The sequence below is a fragment of the Lutra lutra genome, chromosome 3 (genome assembly GCF_902655055.1).
Source record: "Lutra lutra chromosome 3, mLutLut1.2, whole genome shotgun sequence".
Classification (NCBI taxonomy): domain Eukaryota; kingdom Metazoa; phylum Chordata; class Mammalia; order Carnivora; family Mustelidae; genus Lutra; species Lutra lutra.
The window spans coordinates 11,496,175-11,520,379 of NC_062280.1; the positions used below are offsets into that span (position 1 = coordinate 11,496,175).

At 38.7% G+C, this 24,205-nt stretch overlaps 1 protein-coding gene across 3 annotated transcripts in view; it reads right to left on the reverse strand.

Annotated features, from left to right (window-relative positions):
• Window positions 1-24,205, reverse strand: part of SATB2 (SATB homeobox 2) — a 189,280-nt gene that overhangs the window by 73,158 nt on the left and 91,917 nt on the right. For all 3 annotated transcript variants that reach the window (XM_047722385.1, XM_047722386.1, XM_047722384.1), the window contains 2 exons: window positions 22,266-22,368; window positions 708-1,180 (listed from right to left, as the gene is read on the reverse strand). In XM_047722385.1, the coding sequence (XP_047578341.1) occupies window positions 708-1,180; window positions 22,266-22,368 (576 nt within the window). The remainder of the gene's footprint in view (window positions 1-707; window positions 1,181-22,265; window positions 22,369-24,205) is intronic.

Here is a 24,205-nt window from a genome sequence, read left to right on the forward strand (position 1 = left end):
GGCCAGTGGCATCAGAATCATCTGGGACTTGGATACAAATGCACATTTCCAGGTACTACCCTGGACTATGGAATCAGAAACTCTGAGCTGAGGAGCTCAATAAAACAAGATATACATAAATAAACTGTTTATCTTTTTTTTATCCTTTAGTATTACATTAACATGTAATTCTCCCAAAACATCAAAAAATATGAGTAAAATATCCATTACCATTTTATCAATATCTTAACTTTAACATATATTTTGAAAGGTTTTTTTTAATTACAGAAATTATGACATTAATGATACTCTTTTTATGAAGTTAAAAAATGAGGCAAATAATAGATTGCATATGCATAAATAGTTTTAGAACTAGTTTTTAAAAAACAAGTGAATGATAACCACAAAATTCAAGATGGGGGTTGTACCTGGGGAAAAGCCAATGGAGAAGATAAAGGACGAGAGATGCACATAGGCCCAAGTCACTGGTAACATTGGGTTCTGAGTTGGGTGGTAGGTTCACAGATGTTCATTACCCTACCGAAATTAGTTAATTATGGTCATATATGGATCAATGATGACAGTATTTCCCAAACTAAGGATTATTAGTTAATCCTGAGTGCTCTGAGATCCATAAACATTTTTTTGAAAGGGATAAAAAAGATGTCACAATTCTGTCCTCAGTATTATTCTTAACCACCAATTACCATGTTCAATGCTAATCATACCTGTGTGCGGTTGAATGCCACTCTTGCAAAGACAGCTTGGGACACACTTGCCCTCTTCAGCTCATCTCTGACTTGCTGGTAGATATCTGGAGACACTTCTACGGAAGAGTTGGTTGGCTCTGGCTTAACTGCTCTGGGAATGGGCGGATGGTTCAGGAACTGCTGGTTGATGGCTTGAGGATGCTGGTGAGCCAGGAGCCGGCTAACAGCAATCTGTTGGTTTATCAGATGGGCCATGGCTATTTGTTGCCTAACAAGTTGTGGACTGAGCTGGGGAGAAAGAAGACCAGGGCTCATGATGGGCTGTAATGCGGGCACTTGGTTTCGGATTGGAGTACTGTGGTGGATTTGGCTATGAGGAGACTGTTCGTTGGTTTTCCCCAAGGATGCCAGCTGGTTCATATTTGGTAAATGCATTGGACGCTGGCCCAGAACACAATAGTCTGAAAGGTTTTCTCGTTCCACTCTTTCAACTGTTAAGAGATAAAAATGATAATTCATCATTATTTTCATTGGTACTATACCAATTTATTGCTATTATACGTAGTACTGAATTATCCTATTTTTGGTATATTAATGACATAGCTTTTTTCATACAAATCTGGAAGCCCCAGAGTAAAAGTGAGTTATCCCTCCCTGCAAAATGTTTCAATACTAGATTTTTTCAATAATATTATTTACTTCATAAGTAATAATATTTACTTCAATAATATTCAATAATAATATTTACTTCATTTTTCTTAAATTCTTAAAAGTGGGCATTATATTGAATAACCAAGACAGAAACCATTAAGCATGATAAATTCTAATCCTCTCATATTCCCAAGATCTCTCATCTCCCTCATCACCCTCTGTTATAAAAACACCAGCTGTTCTCATCTTCTGCAGTTTGTGGTTAATAGTGTAGTTCATGGTTATCAGGAAATGACAAGGACAACATCTCCTGCCAAATTAACTGCTACCTCCTAATAAAATCTCACATAGTAAGTATTATACAACTATGGGAACATTCATAGAAAATGTGTGCCGTGTAGTATATCCTCTTATCTACTCACTTGTTATCTTTGTTATAAGAAATAGGTATGTTAATAATAGTGATATGCACTAGGATAAGAAAAAAAAATCTCATAATATTAATAACATTGCCTTGACTTTCCATTAAATAAGATCTTCCCCTACCCTCCCCCAGGGTATCTGCCTTATTACATTTTATTGTACTTTACTAGCAAAGATTTAAGATTTAAAGATTTCTTCTGGAAAAGCAGAAGAAAAAGAAAGTGAGTATCTTATATGTTCAAAAATGAGGCACATTTTTTCCACTCTCAAGAATATTTCCCAGAGAAGAGCAAATCACCTCACAATTTTTTTTTTTAAGATTTTGTTTATTAATTTCAGAGAGAGAGAACAAGCATGCACAGGTTGCTGCCAGTGAGGGGCAGAGGGAGAAGCCGACTCCCTGCCATTCACGGAGCTGATGCGGGGCTCGATCCCAGGACCCTGGGATCAGGACCCAAGCCGAAGGCAGATGCTTAACTGACTGAGCCACTCAGGTGCCCCTCATAGTCATATTTTTATCTAAATCTCAGTATCACATTATTATGTAAAACAAAGGTTGGCTTGGAGAAAACGTACTAGGCTGAAACAACCTTCATCATTACTAGTTTTAAACCCTTACAGATGAAATTTAACAAAATCTGGTATTTTCAAAAATATTTATTTATTTGAGAGAGAGAGAGAAAGAGTGGGAGTGGGGAGCGGCAGAGGGAGAAGGAAGGGATTCTTAAGCAGACTGAGCTGAGCACAGAGCCTGATGCTGGATGCTGGGCTCCGTCTCATGACCCTGAGATCAGGACCCGAGCTGAAATCAAGAATCTGACCCATAACCAACTGAATCACCCAGGTGCCCCAACAAAATCTGTTCTTTTGAGCAAAAATTTCAAACAGATTTAGTAATTATTTCTTACAATTGCAAATGCTGGATATAATCATGTAAAAGCCTATTAAGATTACTTTAAAGAACGAGAGATCAAAAGTAGTCACCTATATAGGATAAATTTTAAAAATAGCTGTCCCACTATTATGCAATGATTCCATAGCTTGGCATAATGTTTACAAGGGCAGAATCATATTTGTATCAAAAGTTCAACGTCTCAAAAACAACTTGAGCAGAAATGGCGTGTCCTAGAAAATTGGGTAAATGACTCCAAACACGGGGTTTTGTAATGACAGACACCAGTGAAGAATTTGAATAAAATCAGTCAATGAACTTTAAAAGCAGAGAAAAATTGTATTTCTAATTAATATTTTATGTACTATATGATTTTAAAATACATATGTAGACATCAATTGTTAATTAAAATGTTGGTAAATATCTGATCATTTTATCCAAATGTTTCTGGATTTTACATATTTAAAACTTCTGACTGGGAAAATAAGTGTTAGTATCTTGGGATCACCTTAGATTCAGACATACACGGTATTTATTCCTATTTTGCTTAAAAAAAAAAAATGAATGCTTAACTTTCCTATGAACCCCCAAATAAGTAAAGTTTATCTTAGACTTGTTTAAAGGCTCAATTTCTAATTTAATCCCTTCAATGTAATTTGTTTAGTAGTATTCAGCTTTCTTCCACAAGGTCCAAGGAGAACAAATTATTTTAATCTTATCCTCTAAATGCAAACATTTCTCAGTCATTGTATTAATTAAACTTTAAGGTATACAATCTTAAAACTAAACCAAGCAAATGGTTGAGAGCCTTCAAAAGGTGATGTAACACAGTTTCCATACGACAGGAATTACTATTATGATTCCCTTACGAAAGAAGGAGAGGAGCCACGCACTATGTCTGGAGTAAAGTTGTACTTTATAGACAGAAATACTTGGTATCTACTAGACACTTGGTTCACTTTTGTTTAATTCCTTTTTAAATCAGCCAAAATAAAGGCAAATTCAAATATTAAATTATGTTTTCAAGTACCTAAGAAGTAAAAGCTTATCCCTTTCTTTTTTCTACTTAAAAAAAAAAAAAGAACCATACATTTACAGCATGCACGCTTTGATCAAAAGCTAACTTCCCAAAATTTCCATATTTTCATTCTTTGGTGGTTTAATTACACTTTCTTGAAACATATCTAAATATGGGTACCTGTGGGGCTCTGTCAATTAAGCATCTGACTTTGGTTCAGGTCATGATCAGGATCCTGGGATCAACCACCGCTGCCCCCCATACCCCATCAGTCTCCCTGCTCAGCGGGGAGTCTGCTTGTCCCTCTGCCCCTCCCGGATGCTTATGTCTCTCTCTATCTAATAAACAAATAAAATCTTTTTTTTTAAAGACCTTATTTATTTATTTGACCGAGAAAGAGAGAGGGAGAGAGAGAGAGCACAGCAGAGGGAGAGGGAGAAGCAGGCTCCCTGCTGAGCAGGAACCCAGACGTTGGGCTCCATCCCAGGACCCTGGGATCATGACCTGAGCCAAAGGCAAGCATTTAACCAACTCAGCCACCAGGTGCCCCCAAATAAAATCCTTTAAAAATTTTAAAAAAGAAATAGATCTACATTACATCATTAATAAGAAAACTATGCACAGATCCAGTCATAATTATGCACACAGTTAAGCGTTGTCAGAGCTCCAAAAAACTATATGAGTTGGTGCAGTAAGAATCAGCATAATGTCACTCCATCTTCCTTTAAGATTGTACATAGTATGTCCTTTTTCATATGAGTTCTCAGATCCTTATAAATTAATATATTTAAAAACAGGGACTGTGGAAGTTTCCTTAAGGACATGCAGTGACACCATGAAGTACCAATTCCTTAGAAAACCATAATGAAGCAATTGCAAAGGCAACTGCCTACACTTCCAGGTAGAGAACAAAAGGCAGAGAAGCCAACCGCAGAGATACAAGGGGAGTGAGAGAAATCCTGCCAGTCTAAAGGAAGTGGCCACTACCTCACCTTGTCCAGTTTTTGTCTTTCTCATATTGTCATTTCTTCAGATGTTTTCTCAAGAAAATGGAAAATCTGGATTACTACATGATAGTGCCTATTTTTGAAGGATTGGCAATTAATTCCATTTGCAAAGCACAACAAATGCCAAACAAAGCCTATCTGAAAACCAGATACAGTCTATAGGCTACCTCTAAAACTAAAGACACCCCTTAAGTTGTTAAAGAAAAAGATACTCAACAACACTCTTTGAAGACAGTAAGACAGACCTTAGACCTTATCCAGGACCATCGCAATAGGCATAGGGACCCCCACAATGGGATTTTATGACGGGGGAGAGAGACCGGACTCAACTCCAAATACTGCATCTACACATGGGAACACCCTGCCAACAAGCAGGGTGGGGGTCAGTAGACAGAAAGTCACTAAGAGGAAACATCAGGCATAAGGGCGGTTCTGGCTAAACTGACCTAACAGGGTTCTTTATGAAGACAGGCCAGGGCGATCAGACATCACCTGGTGGGGGTAGAAGATGGGGAACCCAACCAGATATTGAGGGGTGATCAGATATGGGGGAGGTTCAGGTTAAACTGACCTAGCACGGTTCTTGCTAAAACTGGATTTTACAAGGAAGTGCACAGATGGGCCATGGAGAAAATTTAGAAGACTGATTAAAAAATTTGGTCAAATGAAGACTCTTTGTCACTATTTTTCAGTGTCTCTCTACCTAAAAGCCAAGTTCTTTTTATTTCCTAAGAATGAAGAAAGATTTAAAAAAAAAAAATCATCCTTTTTTTTTTTTAAAGATTTTATTTATTTATTTGACAGAGATCACAAGTAGGCAGAGAGGCAGGCAGAGAGAGAGGAGGAAGCAGGCTCCCTGCCGAGCAGAGAGCCCCATGCGGGGCTCAGTCCCAGGACCCTGAGATCACGACCTGAGCCGAAGGTAGAGGCTTAAACCATGAGCCACCCAGGCGCCCCTCATCATCCTGACTTTTAAGAATGCTTACAAATCAAATGCTGACCAACAGGCTGCCATCTCCACGGACCCGAGCAGTATATGGTTTCAGTAACAATTTGTACAGATTTTGCCAAACTTGAAAACCTTCATTTTTTTTCTGCTACCACTCTCATAAAAAATATCAGAATACCATTTTAGCCTCTAAAGTCACAGCAGGTCAAAGACAAATGCTTTAAGAAAAGGTCAGAGGAACATCTCATCTAGTGTACCAGACTCCAACTGAAAATTGAGCTTGTATGTTCATTATTTTTCTTTTGTCCTTCCTTCCTTCTTTCTTTCCTTCCTCCTTCCCTCTCTGCCTCTCTCTCTTTCTTTTTAAATGTATTTGAAAGTAATCACAGTGGCTGAAACGCAGACCTAACAGCAGTGCCTGATTTTGTGCTTTGCTTTGTCTGTCTAATGGAAAACATAACAAGTCTGTCTTAAACTAAACCAAGTCCAAAGACAACACCTTGGCTCTGAGGGTCCATTTTATCTCTGCGATATTTGTCTATGAAAAAGAAATCCTGGAAAAAGGGAAGGATAAACTGTTGTCCTGATTCTGATGATGAAAGCAATGTCCACAGTCACAACCAAAAGTGTTCTCAATAAAGCCAAGACGTTTACTTATTAAAGGGACACAAAAAACACAACTACTTCCAGGGCTTTGAATCAGAGCTGCAATTTAATTCACACTGAATTTGATTCTACTGTTGCTGAAGTCCTGCAGGGGATCTGTGGGGTTGGGAAGTGCCTGGGAAGGAATGATGCCTCCAGCTTCAAGTCTGAATCTCCAAATGGGTTGTGGCTTGAGGAAACGTCAAGGCAAGAGGGGCTGAAATGGGCTGAAACATTTCTCTGCCTCGTAGCTGAGAGGCCTTCTGTAGCTCTCCTAACCCCTGGGAAAGGATCTCAGACCAGGGGCCTTGCAGGTGCGCAGTTCAGATCTGAAGTCTGCTCAGGTTTCTGAGAAACTCAGAGTTCCAGGATACCTTACAGATTCCTCTGAGCTTTCTGGGAATGAGTGAAAATTTCAGGAAATGGGAAACCATTATCTAACTGCTCTCTGAGTGGTTCTGGGATTCTATTTAACTCCAAAGTAGGAGAGCCCTTTGTAGCCCTGCATTAAAATTGCAGGAGCTTCTAGAGCCTTCCCAAGTTCCCAGAGTTGATGTTCTAACCAAAAGCAGCCTATGACCGTTAGCTGTTTAGTGGCCATCGTTGTCGCTGGTTAGGGCTGGTGGTTCATAGACTAGAAAGTCACGCTCCTCCCCAGAACTAATCTGCATTAAAATTAAAAGATATTTGGAGCAAGAATCTCATTTTATGTAAGCAATATTACAGTATACCCAGGAAGTCAAGTATTTAATTATCACAAGTCCCTAATATATACTTATATTTTGTGTACATTGTACATTTCAGGTTACTATTCAGAAGTACAGTCCTTGAACCATCAAAATCCATATCACCTGGAAGACTGTTAGAAATACAAATTCATGGACTCCAAATCAGAATCTTAGACTTCTTATGTACACTAAGATTCCAAAGATTCTTATGTACACTAAAGTTTGCACATCTACATCTTTGTCATCTGTGTATTATTGGCTTTTGGAATTCTACCAGATAGCTACCAGGTAATTTTTATGTATACTAAAGTTTATGAATCACTATTCTATCTTGTCTTTACATTGTTCTTTTTTTTTTTTTTTTAAGATTTTATTTATTTGAGGGGCACCTGGGTGGCTCAGTTGGTTAAAGCTTCTGCCTTCGGCTCAGGTTGTGATCCCAGGGTACTGGGATCGAGCCCCACATAGGGCTCTTTGCTCAGCAGGGAGCCTGCTTCCCTGCCCCCCTCTCTGCCTGCCTCTGTGCCTACTTGTGACCTCTGTCTATGAAATAAATAAATAAAATCTTAAAAAAAAAGATTTTATTTATTTGAGAGCGAGAGAGAGAGAGAGGATAAGCAGGGAGAGGAGCTGAAGGAGAGGGAAAGAGAGAATACCAAGTGGCCTCCATGCTGAGTGAGTGTGGAGCCCGACGTGGGGCTGGAACTCACAACCTCAAGGTCATGACCTGAGCCAAAAACAAGAATCAGACATTTAACCAAGTGAGCCACCCAGGTGCTCCTCATGCTCTTATCTTTTGAGACTATACCAGACACTTACTTATTCACTGTCAAAGTCTGTTGTCTGTTCTTTTCTCTAATCTCACTTAACATTCATTACATTATACATGTATAACCATTTTTTAAAAATTATGTGATAGGGCACCCGGGTGGCTCAGTCGTTAAGCATCTGCCTTTGGCTCAGGTCATGATCCCAAAGTCCTGGGATGGAGTTCTGCATAGGGCTCTCTGCTCAGCAGGGAGCCTGCTTCTCCCTCTCCCACTCCCCCTGCTTGTGTTCCCTCTCTCGCTGTGTCTCTGTCAAATAAATAAATAAAATCTTTTTTAAAAAGTATGTGATAAGTCTTCAGCTTTTGCTGATGGTCACATTATACTAACGAAGCACTGACTGGACACGGTATTAGAACCTGTACCCAAACCTGCATTCTATGAGTTATTAGCTGTGGGGCCTCCTTAAGCAAGCTGAAGGTTCTCCGGGCCCTCAGTCTTGCCGTAGGGAAAATATTATTATCTCAGAATCGTATGACCAAAGTTTAGATGATGAGTATCTATGTGAAAGATCTTTGTCAAAGCACTATTGTAAATTTCAGAAAATATCTGTATAATTATGATTAACAGATTAGGCTTCCATTTCAAAACTTCCTGATTAAGACACTCTGACAAACGTCTGCTGTTTCTCAAAGGTCACCTAAGGAACTGCAGTCTTTTCTTTTTTTCAAATAACTATGTCGTGGTACATCACAGCACTTTTAAAAATAAATCCTATACTTTAGAAGGACTCATTATCAGTATAGAATCGCACGCCTCACGGTATACACAGGGATGTACTGTTATTCAGTTTCTCCAGATGAGGCTTAATAGTGCATATTCTGACCTGCAAATCAGGACACAGGATACATGGGATATAAAATGATACATCTCACAACTCTTGAAATTAAATTTATAGAACTGCTACACAAATACTGCTTTAAGCTTCAAAAGTTAATGTGAATAAAAACAAAACAAACAAACAAAAAAAACCCTTAAGGAATAAAATCCACTGTGAGTATATACATGTTACATTTACATCAACCAAAAGAAAGAAGGAAAATATTCTACTTTTTTTTAAAAAGCAAATGATTAATGTCTTATTTTTGTTTCCCAGGGAAATGAGTAGGCATTGAAATGTCCACACTTTAAAAAAAAACAAAAACATAATTTTTCCTCTTTAGTTCAGTGCTTTTCTCAGTTGGATTTCATTATTTTTATTATGTCTATTTGCTGTAGATGCTATGTAAAGTAAACCTACTAAATTTCAATACTCAAAATATACTCCAATGACTAAATGTCCCAAAATATATTTGCTGAGAATTTAAAAGCAAAAGGAGAAGTGTCTGATGGGCACACATCAGATGCCTGACAATCACAGTAAGATGGCATACGATGGATAGAAAGAACAAACTGGGATGTTTAGGGCCTGGGTTCTAACTTCCGGGGTGATTTGGGAATTACCTGTAAAACAGGGAGGATTGTGTGTCAATTGGTTTTAATGCAACCTTCCAGGTGACTTACCTAATAGTAACTGCTGCTAGGATTTCAATTCCCTCTCTCAGAATATCTGCTTCTGCTTCTTGACTCTTCGGCAAGAATTTAAGACTTTCCTAAGGTATTTCTCTTTGCAAAACTCCCTGATTGCAACGAGAATAATAGTAGTTTGTGTAGTGACACTCACTGTAGATGTAGGATCGCTCCTGCAGGTTCATCTAACAATACTACTTAAAAGACTGATAAAATTTCCAGAATCATGAACCTCGTGTTTTTTTTTTTTCCAGATTTATTTTTTATTTATTTGACAGAGAGAGATCAGAAGTAGGCAGAGGCAGGCAGAGAGAGAGGAGGAAGCAGGCTCCCTGAGGAGCAGAGAGCCTGATGCGGGGCTCGATCCCAGGACCCTGGGATCATGACCTGAGCTGAAGGCAGAGGCTTTAACCCACTGAGCCACCCAGGCGCCCCGAACCTCGTGTTTTAACGCAAACCTTAACACAGTTGCTTTTGTGAGATAACCCTGGGGGTCTGTCCATACTTAGAGAGCTGGGAAAGAAATGAACTGGGTAAAAGGCTTTGCAATGAGAAATTTCTGGAATTTCTGGTATGGATTTTTCCTAAAACCATTAAGATGCTTATGCAAATGTAAGTGGATTAGAATGAATGAGTGCTAATGGATTCCTTAATAAGATAACAGTCCGGTATTCCCTAGAACATCTCCTGGAAACCCAGGATAGAAAAACAGAAGTGGGGGAAGGGAAGGGGAAGGAAGATGGCAGAATTTCTCTGCGACTCCTTCAACTCAAGAAGTACTCTGGAAGTGATTTTACAAGGACATGACACGGGTTTACCTCTGGCACTCTTGGTAGAAAAGTTGCCAATCAAACTGATAATTTCGAATTGGCATCCAAACCTTGGAGTATAGACAAAAGATACTCCTGAGTATATCAGTACCTTGGATGTTCATACCTCCACCCCAAATTCCTTGCTCCCCAACCTTTAGGTCCAAAAACTTGGAGCCCAACTTTAAAGACAATGATCCCATCTAATACCAGAGAGGTCAGATAATTTGTCCAAGGTCAAATAGCTGTCCAAATGTAGATAAATATTTAGGAATATTCAAAATGATTAGGGCTGCTGGCACAAAGCCTCATAACCATGATACACCTCAGGACCAGTAAAAACTAGGGTTTTTTTTTTCTTCTCTTTCTCTGCATTACTCAAAGTTAACTTCTCAGAGCCTAAAGATGTCACAAATACTTCCTAATGAATTTTCTTTAGAGAAAAATGAGCATTTTAAGTGCAGAAATTCTCCTAACTGTCTTGCTCATATGCCTCTTTTAAAACACATTGGCATTTATTTGCAGGAACATGAAAGCCTACCGTCCATACAGCAGTTGAGGCACTGAGCTAAACTCCGCACAGATCATTGTCATTGAACTCTCACAACAGTACGACAGTGATATTATTATGACCACTTTCCTGAAGACTGTGAAGCTCACAAAAAATAATGTCACACACCTATTCAAGGAACAGTCACACCCAAACCTACAACTTTAGGACCTTAAACTTTTGTTCCACTGCTTATGCGAAAAGGCCCGACTGGGGGCATGTGGTTATTATTAACTTTAGGATTTGAGTCAGGACTTATCTCCTTTGCTACAGAAAAGCCCTGCCTTCTCTTTGATGCGCATGCACACAGCCAGGAGGCAGGTATGCCCATCGGTGACATGAGGAGGGGTGGGCTGTCTGAACGGTGAAGGTGCACCCTGATGCCTTCCCCTTATGCTTGTAAACCTTTCTGATGTGACCGACTGAAAAAGCTAGTCAGTTCTACAAAGCGATTCAATCACTGATTCCTCAACAATGGAATTAACGAATCGCTAAAACAGGATTATCCACATTTGTTTGTTATTTTAATTCCTGTAATAAGTATTTATTAATCAACTATTATGTGCCAGAAATGATGCCAGCCCCTAGAGACACAGAAGTGGGTAGTATTAGTTTCAAATACTCCACTCTGATTTGCTTCAGACGTTTTAACTCTTTGCTACACATAGATGGGCCTGTAACACCTGCTTATCATTTAAAATGCATTTCTATTTGATGATAAAACATAGTTCCTTGCACCCCAATTCTGTTGATTATTAGCAATTTATTCTAGTCATGTATAATATAAATTCACACTTATTATATTTATTTTCATGATTCTCCCCCATTCTTTTTTCTTTTTTTTTTAAATTTTATTTATTCATTTATTTGACAGAGAGAGAGACACACACAGCAAGAGAGGGAACATAGGCGGGGGGGTGGGAGAGGGAGAAGCAGGCTCCCTGCTGACCAGGGAGCCTAATGCAGGGCTCCATTCCGGGACCCCGGGATCATGACCTGAGCCAAAGGCAGACGCCCAACAACTGAGCCCCCAGGCGCCCCTTTTTTATTTTTCTTGCAGCCAAAAAAGCTTTGTTCCAAAGTGAGTGTCATCAGCACGGACTCCCACCTGACTGATGAAAAGACACGACGGAGAGCTCTGGCAGGTACTCTTTGTAAATTGTCAATATGAAGTGTTTTGTTGAAACATGTAAACAACAAGAAATAAAAAGTGGTACGTACACTCACATAAGAAGGTAATAACCATAAATTCTGGTATGACTGAACCACATGAAATTGGCAATACATAATTTTAAGCTACAAAAATGGCAATTTCATATGCTTCAACCTGATATTTACTTTGACGCTTCTCCTTGAACCGGGTTACATACTATCACTAAACAACCAGACTGTCCACCCAAAGTCTTTCACTGAGTAAAATTCTTTTTCAAAGGTATCATAACACTAACTTCTCTGACAAACCATAACAGCACCCCACATGCTAATCCTGAATACGCCCCATCACTGAAAAGATTTCTGATTTATTCTGTCCTGGTCGATAACTGAAGTACAAAGTCAATTTGTACAAACTGAGGTACAAAATCCATTTTCTGTTAACATGATTTGAGAGCTAAAGCTAATATTCCATATATATCAAATATAAATCCCACACCATTAAAAAGAAAAAAAAAAAACTATAACCAGAAGAGCTCACTAAATATAATTAAAGAAAAATATTAGGAGTCTGAAAGGGCTGAAGGGCAAAAGGAAAAAAACAAAAATCTAAGTCTTTTAGGACTACGAAAGTTAAAGATTTGTTTTTCTCTAAATTTGTTAAAGAGAATCTGTCTCTGGGTTGAGAACTTGCTTGCAAAGTCTCTGCCTAGAGCAAGATATTCAGAGCCAACTTGTTAACTCCTAATAAAACAAGGCTTGGAAAGAAAATGCTTCCAGCCCCATAAGCAAAGTGTACCAGCCAGCACTGTGATAATACCATATGACTGGTTTTCTTAGGTGTATTTTCCCCTTATTATCAACTTCCTTTTTCCATCATATAAGATCCACAAAAACATACACATCTACCATAAAGCACTTGAAGCTGGACACCTCTGTGCTTTGGCAGAAAAAGCTCAGAGCACCTATTATGTTCCATGGAAAAAGTGAGTGTTATTCACTTTCACCCTTATTGTAATCTCAGCCCTCCCCATCTGAACACCACTGTCCCTTTTGGTTTGATAACCTTCAACATTTCAAGTATTCCTGGAGCTTTCTGTATAGGTTAAAGCTAAGTACATCTAATAATATCTTTGTTTTTGTTCTTTATTTTAATCTGAAACTGTAATTTCAGAGGTGAGTTCAGCACAAGAGAAAAAAAACAGCATTTCAGAAACTTAGTATTATTGTTTAGGAGCATTCTATCTTTGCCAGTTGGCATTCTGTGTGTATTAATTCTTTAATTCAACCAATTAAAGAAAAGTTAATCAAAGAAAAAATAAACCCATAAATCACTCTTTTCCATTGGCCTTTCTCTTTGCTTTTTACAGGACTTAAATATTTCAGGCCATTATTTCAAGGAAAATATTCAATAAACTAGCTGGAAAAACCTCAAAGGGATGCTTTTTGTAGGCTACATATACGGTCCCTAATTTTTACTTAACAAAGGTGTTACTGTCTTTTTCAGTGGAATTGACTATTGCTAAATCTTTAGCTCAATAATAACTAATAGAAAAAAAGAATGATTTTAACCTATTACTAATTTGCTAAGGACATTTGTAATATGGCAAAGATTAAACAGGCAAAGATTGTCTTTTTTCTCTCAACTGAGACATCGGATAGAAAATAAGATTAGTCATAATATCATATGTGTAAAAATAAAACTGTCTTAAATGCATATGTTCAAATAAGTTCATATATTCAATTCAATTCGATTACAATTTACTAAAATAAGTCCTTACAATGTTCAAAGTCCTTTGTTCATAGGGGTCTGAAGAGAGCACAAAATGGATGTGTCCCTAAGATGTTCTTTGAAAAAACCTGCAGTCTAGTAGTGGGATTATTCAAAACTAAGTCAAGGGGTGCCACGGTGTCTCAGTCCGTTAAATGTCCGGCTCTTGGTTTCAGCTCAGGGTTGTGGGATGGAGCCCAGGGTCAGATTCTGCACTCAGGGGAAGTCTGGTTTAGATTCTCCCTCTAGCTCTTCCCTCTCCCTCCTCCACCCCTGCATGCACAAATTCTCTCTCTCTCAAATAAATAAATAAATCTTAAAAAAAAAAAAAAATTAGTCCGGCGCCTGGGTAGCTCAGTGGGTTAAGCCTCTGCATTCGGCTCAGGTCATGACCTCAGGGTCCTGGGATCGAGTCCCGCATCGGGCTCTCTGCTCGGCGGAGAACCTGCTTCCTCCTCTCTCTCTCTCTCTCTCTGCCTGCCTCTCTGCCTACTTGTGATCTCTCTCTGTGAAATAAATAAATAAAATCTTAAAAAAAAAAATCTTTAAAAAAAAAAATGAGTCAAGGTTACTATAGAACATGGAACTTAGAAAGGTGACAGCTTGAAAGGCCTGACATTAGAACTCATCGCCTGACTTAAATTCTATATGAGTCCAGATTCATCTACTTCCTTAGGAATTCAGGATTCCTTAATCAGATCATCTCAAATTCCTGCAAAAGGTGAAATGAAGGCCTATCACCAGTCAGGTGAATGACGAGTTCAACAGTGTCTAGCACAGGCAATTATCATGTTCATCCTATAGCTTCTTACAAAGCATTTGTACTTAGCTTTGAGCACCTTGTGAATTTAAGTGCTTTTTAGCTTTTAACTGTAAATCATTGAAGAAAAAATAAATAATTTTTATTTAATTGATCATAAAGCTAGAGAATACTCTGACTCTAACCCACTGATTTTCCCAAAATAAGATGATGTCACCACAATCATACTAGATGTTTAACAAGCTGGACATTTCCTGGTCTACCTAAAAACTCATTTCACAACTCTGTAGGTTCTTCATCTGGGCAGGACAAATGGAAATCTGAAACTCTGAGAACTCTAAAGCACACTGTAAGAAAAAGCTAAGAACTAAAGAGACCTGAACCTCTATAAACCCCTAACTGTGTCACCTCCTTCAGTTCCCTATGCTCCCACTGTTGCCCAAATACGGTTGGTCCAGAATCTGTTTCAGGCATTCTTCTCACCAAACCCCATCCCAACCATTCTCTCTTACTGCCAGATAATCACAACAGCCCCCTACAGTATAAGATGCCTCATTCTTTACCCTTCCCTCCATCTTCAAAACCTGTCTCCTTGTCCGTCTTCTTTCCTTTAGGTTCTAAAGACAACGTGGCTATTTCTCTTTCCTTTAAAGGCAAAGCATCTTCTGTGCCTCAGATCCCATCCTTTCCTTGTTTGTGAGCTCCTGCTTGTCACCCGTCTCCCTGTCCCGAGCCTTTGCCTCCACCGGCTCCACTGTCTCTCTCTTGAATATGGGGGACAGGGCAGGGAGTGTGTGTTAAACTTAATCCTAATGCTGCAGTTAGTTGTTTTATATCCTTTCCTGACTAAGCCAGTGTCTTCTCTCCTCATTTCCATGCCATCTTCCCTTCTTAGATGCATATATGCTCCCTTTGTTGTCACACTATGAAGAAACAGCTCCCTCCAATGTCATCATGGTCCCCTTTTTGCCAAAGCTAAGAACCTCCAAATACCTCTTCCTCTTCTCCTCCTCTTGGCACCCTTGATAACATTTCTCCAGGAGTAACCCATCTTGCCTGGCTTCCATGAAATCTCACTTTCTTCCTAACCATATCTTCTTAACCCATGGCCCTTCTCTTCTCAAAGCTCCCAATCTCCTCCTGTGCTCATCCTCTTTTTTTAGCGAATGCTCTTTGGGTGGGATTTTAACTATCATATCAAAAACATTGACTCCAAAATTCATTCTCTAGTCCTGTCCAATGGTCAGCTAGTTCCACATCTTGAATGGCCCAGTGGATGTCTCTACCTGGTTCACCGACTCTCAGTTTAAGTTATAAGCAATGGATCAATTTATATTGTTCTATTTCTGTCAAAACCATGAAGAGTCACTTAAGCTCAAAACCTTGAATTCTACTTTGATTTATTTTTCTCTCTCCCACACATATCTGGCATTGGTCATTTCTCTTTCTCACTGCTGCCATCAAAAGCCAAGGCCTCCCTTTCCTATCTTTACTTGCACAGACGGTCGCAATAGATTCTATTTTGCCTACTTCCTCCCAGGTGCACCTACTGCCCTTATCCCTCCTACCTGCCTCCTCTCCTGCCATACACACTCACCCCCACACACAGAGGACTGCTAAAGAAATTTCTTTTTTATATCACCATTTACAAGGTATCACTCCCTTGCTGAAAAACTTTCACCGATTCTCAATATACCTCAACCGCTTTCAGAGTTCCCCAAGGTAAGGTCCCAACCTTATTTTTCATCATTATAACACCAATATTACCCCCAGCCAGATCCCCCCCAAAAATCTCAGCTCATTTACCAATGTTTGATGCTCTCAACCCCACACCTAGCTTTTCAGTTTCACCAATTAAAATGTTAGCCATCCGGGGCATCACATGATAGTGCTGTGATAAATGTACTGTCATTCTAGATAGAGTGAACAACCACCGATATTTTCTAGACATTCATGCTCTTTTGCACCTCTGCATCTATACCGATGAACTTGGCACTGCCTGAAGTGTTCTTCCTTCTCCTTCTCTCCTTGCAGAACTCTACTGTCCTTAAGATGTAACTCATGGGCTGCTTTTCAAATTACCCTCCTCTCCGACCTAAAACTTGTTAGGTAAAACTTTTGGACCATTCTCTGTGCTACTATAACACAAGTTCATACTACTGCTATATATTCGCCAGATGGAGGGCTGCCTCCCCTGCTAGGTTGACAGCAACCCAACTAGAGGCTGGAACCACATCTTATGTGTTTCTGGATGTTTCTCACTGCTTTTAGCAGTGAAAATGGCCTGTAGTAGAAGCACTCACTAAACATTTAATTAAAATGAGTTCTGTAACTGTGACTAATTATCTCGCGAGGAGGGACTATGCAACGCTCCCTACTTAGAATCCTGCCAGGTATATAAAGTTGATGCTCAAACTAATTTTATAGATGCTGGCTTTTTGAAACCAAGAACTGTGTCTTAAACTTCTTTCAAATAGTAATTATCTATGATAGATGAATGGATGGACAGATGAGTAAGGAAAAAAACATCATTTTCCCCTTTCCATCCTTTCAAAATGCCATCATAAATAGTATAAATATAAGGAGATAGCAAGTTCCTTTCTTTTCACCTACAAATCATATTGTTGACAAATGAATGTTTTACATGTTAACATTTATGCCCATTAATGAACAAACAAAGTTCAGGCCAAAGAAGCAGCTGTCGGGACAGCCAGAACAAGCTTTGTAAGATCCAAGCAAGGAACTGGCCCATAGCTCGGGTCCATGGCATTTCCCACATGCCATTCTTCCACTTCCTGACACTACCAAGAAGTGTCTAATCGGGGGGCCAAACAGGCTAACGTGAGTGACGAATGAACACCAGTGACTGTCACAGTAAAAAAAGCACAAGGCTCTTCCAATAAGATGGAAAGCAGCTGGTTGTGGGAGTGATGTTTCTATTTCCACAAATATTTGTGTAAAATTTATCTAAGTTCAAGGGTTTCTGCAGCAGCCAAGGACTTGATGTTGGCATTACTTCAGGCAAGATACGGTACAGGCAGAGGGACCAACTTCCTTGCCGCACACCTTCATTTCGATCCAAAGCTGAAAGAAAATCTCTCTCATGACTCAGAAAAATTAGGTAGACAGAAGTAAGTTGCTTTTACCTCATCAGAACTAAACAACAGCAGAGGGAGAAGTCCCTGCCGTTGATTAAAGACATTGTCGTGACCACCGATACCGCCGTGGCTAAGCGGGGACTGCCTCGTGGAACCAGGTCAGGGGACATGGATTTTTCTATTCAACTCGGAGGCACCACTTTGTAAATGACACAATCATTTTTGGGTACAAGAGGTGCTTTAAATGTGGTAACATTATATCATTTCAGCTATAATGATCATAATTACTTATTTCTTTTAATCACAACCCACTTAACCACTTTAGTACAGAGGACTAGTTCAAGGAGTTTAATTTTCATTCAACATCTAATCTTTGTGTTTACTGAAACCCTTCACGGGCTTTGTTTACTGTCTGCTTGCTGGCCTGGACGTTTGATCTTGCAAGACTAGATCAGACAGGGTCAGATAAAATACTGATTACTAGAATAAACCAGGCTTGGAAAAGTAACACTGGTTTTTACAAATCCTCATTTCTCCCAGCTCTTTAATATTTTGCAAAATAAGTTCAAATAAATAAAATTAAGACAACTAACAATCAGGGAGTTCTTGAGCAATGATTGAGAAAAGAAAAGTGATGAGGATAATTCTGCTTTCTGGCCAAAATAGGGGGTTTGGTTAGGTCCGTTCATTGTAGTGGTGTTATTTTATGACACAAATAATTTTACAATATCCACGAGTATTTGTGTGAACTTGCAATGACCCCTTAATTCTTGTGACCAATGAAATAGTTGAGACTGACCGGACCAAAGATGACACTTCATTTTGCTTTTGGTGTCAGATGAAAAACACTTTAGATATGACATTATTTTAACTTATTAATTTTTAATTAGGAGACATTTTAAAGATATGAGTCTTTCTTTGTTAAGGCACTTTTTTATTCTTAGAAGATGCCCTGCAGAAGCAGATGGCCAGAGAGTATCATTTCCGATGGTACTTCATATTTAATTGCCACTTAGTTTCATAAAAATGATGAGGCAACTTTATATCTACATAGTTAATAGGAAAGAGGTTAAAAAAATAAGTGTTTCATTAAAGTGTGCAGAACTTATGAAAGAAAAATTGATGGGGTAAATTCAACATAATCCCAAGAATTTTTGAAAATCATTTTGTAGCAGCATGAACGTTTCCAGGTCCCTGTGGATTATCCTTGTGTCCAACACTGAAACTCCTAAACATTAAACAACTGTTAATGTTGGTCTTTTATACCCCCTGCTTTTACACAGAATGTAGATTTTCTTTTCCTTATACTTGGGAGCTTATGAGCTCTACAACGGTAAAATCTAGGCCAGAAGCAATTACAGTATAAGATGAACAGCAACACAAAATACTGTCTAAACCAACCTACTACCCTATCTACCCACTTCATTTTATTCAATATCAAAAATTCCTAGGAAGCAGGTTCATAGTTCTGGATGTTAAAAGCAGAGGATGCCAACCGTCTCTCCCCATCCACCCTGAGTTAACATGAATGATAACTCAAATATGTGTGTCAACCATGATTGTCTTTGAAATTAAAGAAAAAAGGTAAACAGAATGTACTCTGCTGTGATCACTGGGGAAAATAAAGTTACCATGTTAAGCCAAACGAACTTAGGACATTTTAAAGAATAAGTGTAAATAGTTTAGCTGTAATAACAACAAGTTCAAAAAATGCACATTAAAATGTTTACTTCCAAATTCAGACAATTCCATTTGTATATCGTTTTTACATCTGTTTTTAATGATATCGAATTATTGATTTTTCATTTTTCTCATATTTATTTAAGCATTAACTATAGAATTTGCAATCTGATCCTTTTTTTTAATCCTACTGTAGACTTTTATTTTTGCCAGGTTTTAGTCATATTTACTTTGATCTTTCAGAGTATATAATTATTTTACTGTTTATTTATTTCTATGAGAAGAGAAAAAAATTTTGACCTAGGAGATCTATATGTGGCAATTTGTAACAGAATCACATAGCTTATGTTAGGAAATCATGGTTTTGATTAAGAAGCAACCATTTAGTTCCCACTGTTTTATTAAAACAGACATTAGCAGATAATAGGAAACATATTTAACAATGTAGCTGCATTTAGTTTGGGACATTAGTAAGTTAGCATGAGATTTTCTTCTATACGTGGTATCAGCCAGGCTACATGTAAATTGGTAATTTGGGGATGGAAACGGGGTAGGTAGGGGGGCAAGGAAGGACACGACACTCCAACTGCCAGGTTCAGCAGGAAGAGCCCTAAGGTAGAATGCTGCCTTTGCTATTACTCATTCCCAGATCTGAAACTCATTCCTTGTCTTTCTCATTTTGAAAATGGATGGACACAAACAGAAATGTTACAAACAAAATCATTCCTTTCCCATGAGAAGTGGCTTCTACTCGATGGGACTCCCACAGTGACATCTATTCATAGCACAAAGCTTCTTTCAGATGAAATGTGCCTGGATAGGTCCGACACTGCCTTTTCCCTGAGGGTCGAAAGTTAATAAAATATACTTCTCTGGGTGTTTATTTTCTGTACACCATTATACCTGCCACGAATTCTTTGTTTTTCCTCCCACTCCCTTGGTTGATGAATCAACACCACTTGAACTGTTTTACGGCAGCTTGTGTTTACTTCACACATACCTTAACCTTCCCTTTTCTCCTCCTACTGACACACACACACACGCACACACACACTTCTCAACAGCAATGACTAGCTCCATCTCCTTGAACAGCATGTGTACACAGTGTCTGGCAGCCTCTTCAGGTGTGGGTCCTTGACCTCCTGATTGAAATCAAGGTCTCAGTCCGCTTTTATGACACTTAAGATTTAACTGTGCATTTACTATCTTGAAAAAAAAAAGAGCTTAAAGAATTGAACCTCTAAGAGAGAAAAAAAAGTAGAAGATATAAGTGTTCGTGTATGTGTATATGTGTGTGTCGTGTGCGTGCGCGCACGCGCACACACACACACGGGTTCTGTAGTGGCAATTCTGAAAACACTAGAGTGGAGAGCTTCTGAATCTGGAATTACACTCAGCCTATTACAAGACGGCTCTCTCTTCCTTTCCTCTTCCGACAGCAAGTAAATGGGATCTAACAAATGACCTTGAAGCTGCATGATTCTTTTGATTTTTAGCCAAAGAGGATATGTTCAAACACTTCAACAGTCTTACTTTAAAAGAAAAACTTGGAGACAACACTTAGAGAAAAGAAACCCTTCTGAACTACACAATCACATCTTGTAATGAGAAGGAGTTATTCATCTTATCCTGTCTGAGAGTTAATATTAGTAATATTGTAAAGCAAGTGCCCAAAGTAGAACCTTCATGCTTCTAAGAATTTTAGAATGCTGAAGAGAAATGGATCTTAATTCAATTTTCATTGCACTTTAACTCCTGCTGGGTAGTTCAACATCTTGACTTTCCTTATAAACTGGATATTTGGAATAAAATGCTGTCAGTCTTTTGTAATCAGAAATGTGCTGCGGATGCATGTAAAGTTCACTCCCTCAAAAGGTAACCCGGGAACCAGGATCCCAAACACTAAACGGCCAACAAGCGTTACTTCGATCCCGCCTCCCTGGAGGACACCGGCAGGTAGTAAAACAAATAATTCATCTTTTACTATCACCTGCCCACCGTAAATGGTCATCTGAACCTCGGATGGGGGCAGGGAACTTTCAGCAAGGCTGTGAATACCTATAATAAGGCTTGATGGATGATGTTATAACCATGAGAAAACAGGGCCTGGAGGGACCCTCGACCATCCAAGAGTCCCCAAGTCCACTTAGGGGCTGGTGGCATCTGAATGTGAATAGCACCTGAGTTGGGTGGGAACACCAGAATGTTTCCAACATTGACATATTTGTACAGAAAAAAGATCAGTGATACATTTGAAGGGCCAGATGGTGTAAACAGCAGGCCACGTATCATACAGGACACTGTATTTTCAGGACCAGATACAACTCCACATTTACCATATTACTGCTAGTACCACCGTTACTATTAATTATTATTTTAGCATTCTAGTGTTACAGATATTATTTATTAAGAGGTTTCTTTATGCCAGTATTAACCTAATTAGTCCTCACAGCTAGTGAATGATTTAGATACTTTCATTGCTTCAATTTTCAGATGAGGAGACTGAATCTTGGTGAAGGTAAATAACTTGCTGAAACACACACTAGCAAAGGGAGAAGAGACATTTGAACACAAGGCTGCTTTATAACAGAGTCCCTTTGACTTGACCACTGCTCTGGTACTATCACCAAATCACACATCAGAACTCCATTTCTAACCAAAGATTTCCTGATACCACAGCCAGCAGTCATTTCAATTTGTTAATTGGTACTTGAACTATAAGTGCAGATTAACCCACAATGACTGCTTTTGAATTTCCATTAATATATTAATGGAAGTGATTTATTGATTGAGCTTTTTAAATAGACATGCCTATCTGAAATTAAACCATTTCAAATATTTCTAAAAATCTTGGAATGCATCTCTTATGAAAACGGTAAACCTCACGTATTATGCATCAAATTTTACTTTATTTCTAATACCATCTTAGTTTTAAGGGGGCTAATTAGGATCTCCTGTAGGAAATATTAAGAAACTTACCTTTGTAAAAATTATGTATATAATTTTATAAAAGCGTATACAGAGAATTAGCATAAACTCCAAAGAACCAATGATTCATTGACCTAAGAAACTAAAAATAGGCTTTAAAAACAAAAATGTCAGTTTACCTTTAATCTTCTTGTACTTCTTATACCATCTCCCAAACTCCTGGCACTTGGTTGCTGACACGTTGGCATAATATGTGCTATTTACAATGGATGAAATCATACTCTGAAAAGAAACAGGAAATAATAGTTACGTTTTCCATCATCAAGTACTTCTTTTCAGGGGTATGAAGTCTCGCCCACACCTACCTCCATTGTCTTTTAAATCTGAAGTAGTCATCCTCCTGCAAACTAAACTATCAAAGATCAAAAACGATTACCAAAATTTACTCTTTCTTTAACTTCTACTTGTATGATGACAGTGTTTTCTCCAAAAAGCCAACCTTGGGGCAATGTCAAAGATGGAGGAGGCGGGACATCTGCACAGATTAGACACAAAGGGAGAGAACAGTTGTGACTTAGGAGCAGAGTAAAAGGTGAGATCAGATGCTCCAGCATCGGTAATTCAAATAATGCCTTTCAGATGTTTCTGTTCTGCTTCCAACGGCAACAAGCTTACACAGCCAAGAATCTGAGAACATCCGTGCTACACACTGCAGAACAACATTTAGGGAAATAAGTTAAATTAATATAATTTATAGAAACGTGTGATTAGCACTGGTGTGAAAATTCACCAAATGAAAAAATTAACAGTGCTATTTTAGAGCAGGAGAAACTAAACATAACACTTATACTGTGTTTCAAACAAAAATGAATCAAAGCTAAAACTTTCTGAGTACTTAAGTACCTCATTCCTTCTTGCTTTTCATCCCTTCTCCCTCCTCAGCTCTAGCCGTTAGCTGATTTGTTTGTAAATGGGATGGACAGGAAAGAGAAGAGTATAACCTGACTTAGCACTAAAAAATTAAATTATAATTGCACACCTTGAATGCAATTTCCTACAGGTATGTTTTCAGTCAATATGGCATGTTTGGACCAACATTTGTAACAGATGTTAATTTATATACCTGAACTGACTGTGATAATACAGTTACAAATTTACACAGAGATTTTTACTTCACAAACTCTATCTAAAAACAAATGGACATAAACTCAAGAGATCCAAATGGCTTCTGTAAGGTCTTATATCTTGCCTTTGAAATGTCGCCTTTCTTCAAAAAGGTATCTCCAGATATGGATGGAACAGCTGTGTAAAATCTCAAAACTTCTAATGGTATTTCTTCAAAGTAGTTACAATAAAGAAGATAACAATAAATCAAGCCAATAGCAAGTTATTTACTGAGAGGTTCAAACACCAGCAAACAGTACTGCATAGACTCCCATTTAAAACAGTTCCCTCACTGAGCCCATAAAGTCCCTCTTTTTCAAAAATCACTATGCAGTGCTGGTGGGGGAGGGGAATTCTAATTCAATTCACAGAAACCTCTTTGGCCCTTTCTACATAGCAGATGGCTAACCTCCCCCGGTTGCTGATCTCTAAATGACAATTCTGTTCTCTAAGGGGAGATAGTAAGAACCTTTTTAATCTGAGGATCTGAACACAGCCCTGGGAACACAAAGATCCAGAATCACCTGACTGTATCACCAAACTTCCAGAGCCTTCTGCACTGACTTAGAGGATCAGTGGACTCCTAAGCTTCCTGAGGCAGGTTCTGCTTTGTGTGTTAACAAAGAAGTAAAGAAGTCTCTTGGCTAGCTGGGCTAGTTCCCTCTCTGGGCTGAGTTTTTCTCTTTGTCTTAATCTGCGAAACCCTTGAGGACAGTGACTGTGTCTGTTTCATTCCCCCCCAACCCCTGCCAAGTCTAACACACTTCTGATGTGGGACATCTGAGTCACTGAAATATAACAGACGAAAAGGGACAGAGATGAAATTTTATAATGCCAAACTGAAATGTCATAATAATGAACATTTTAACATGAAAGTGGCCTAATAATAGATACCCCAGCTATGCTGGTGTATATGGATAACTGCGGATGTACTTGTCATCTCTGTCTGTTGTTT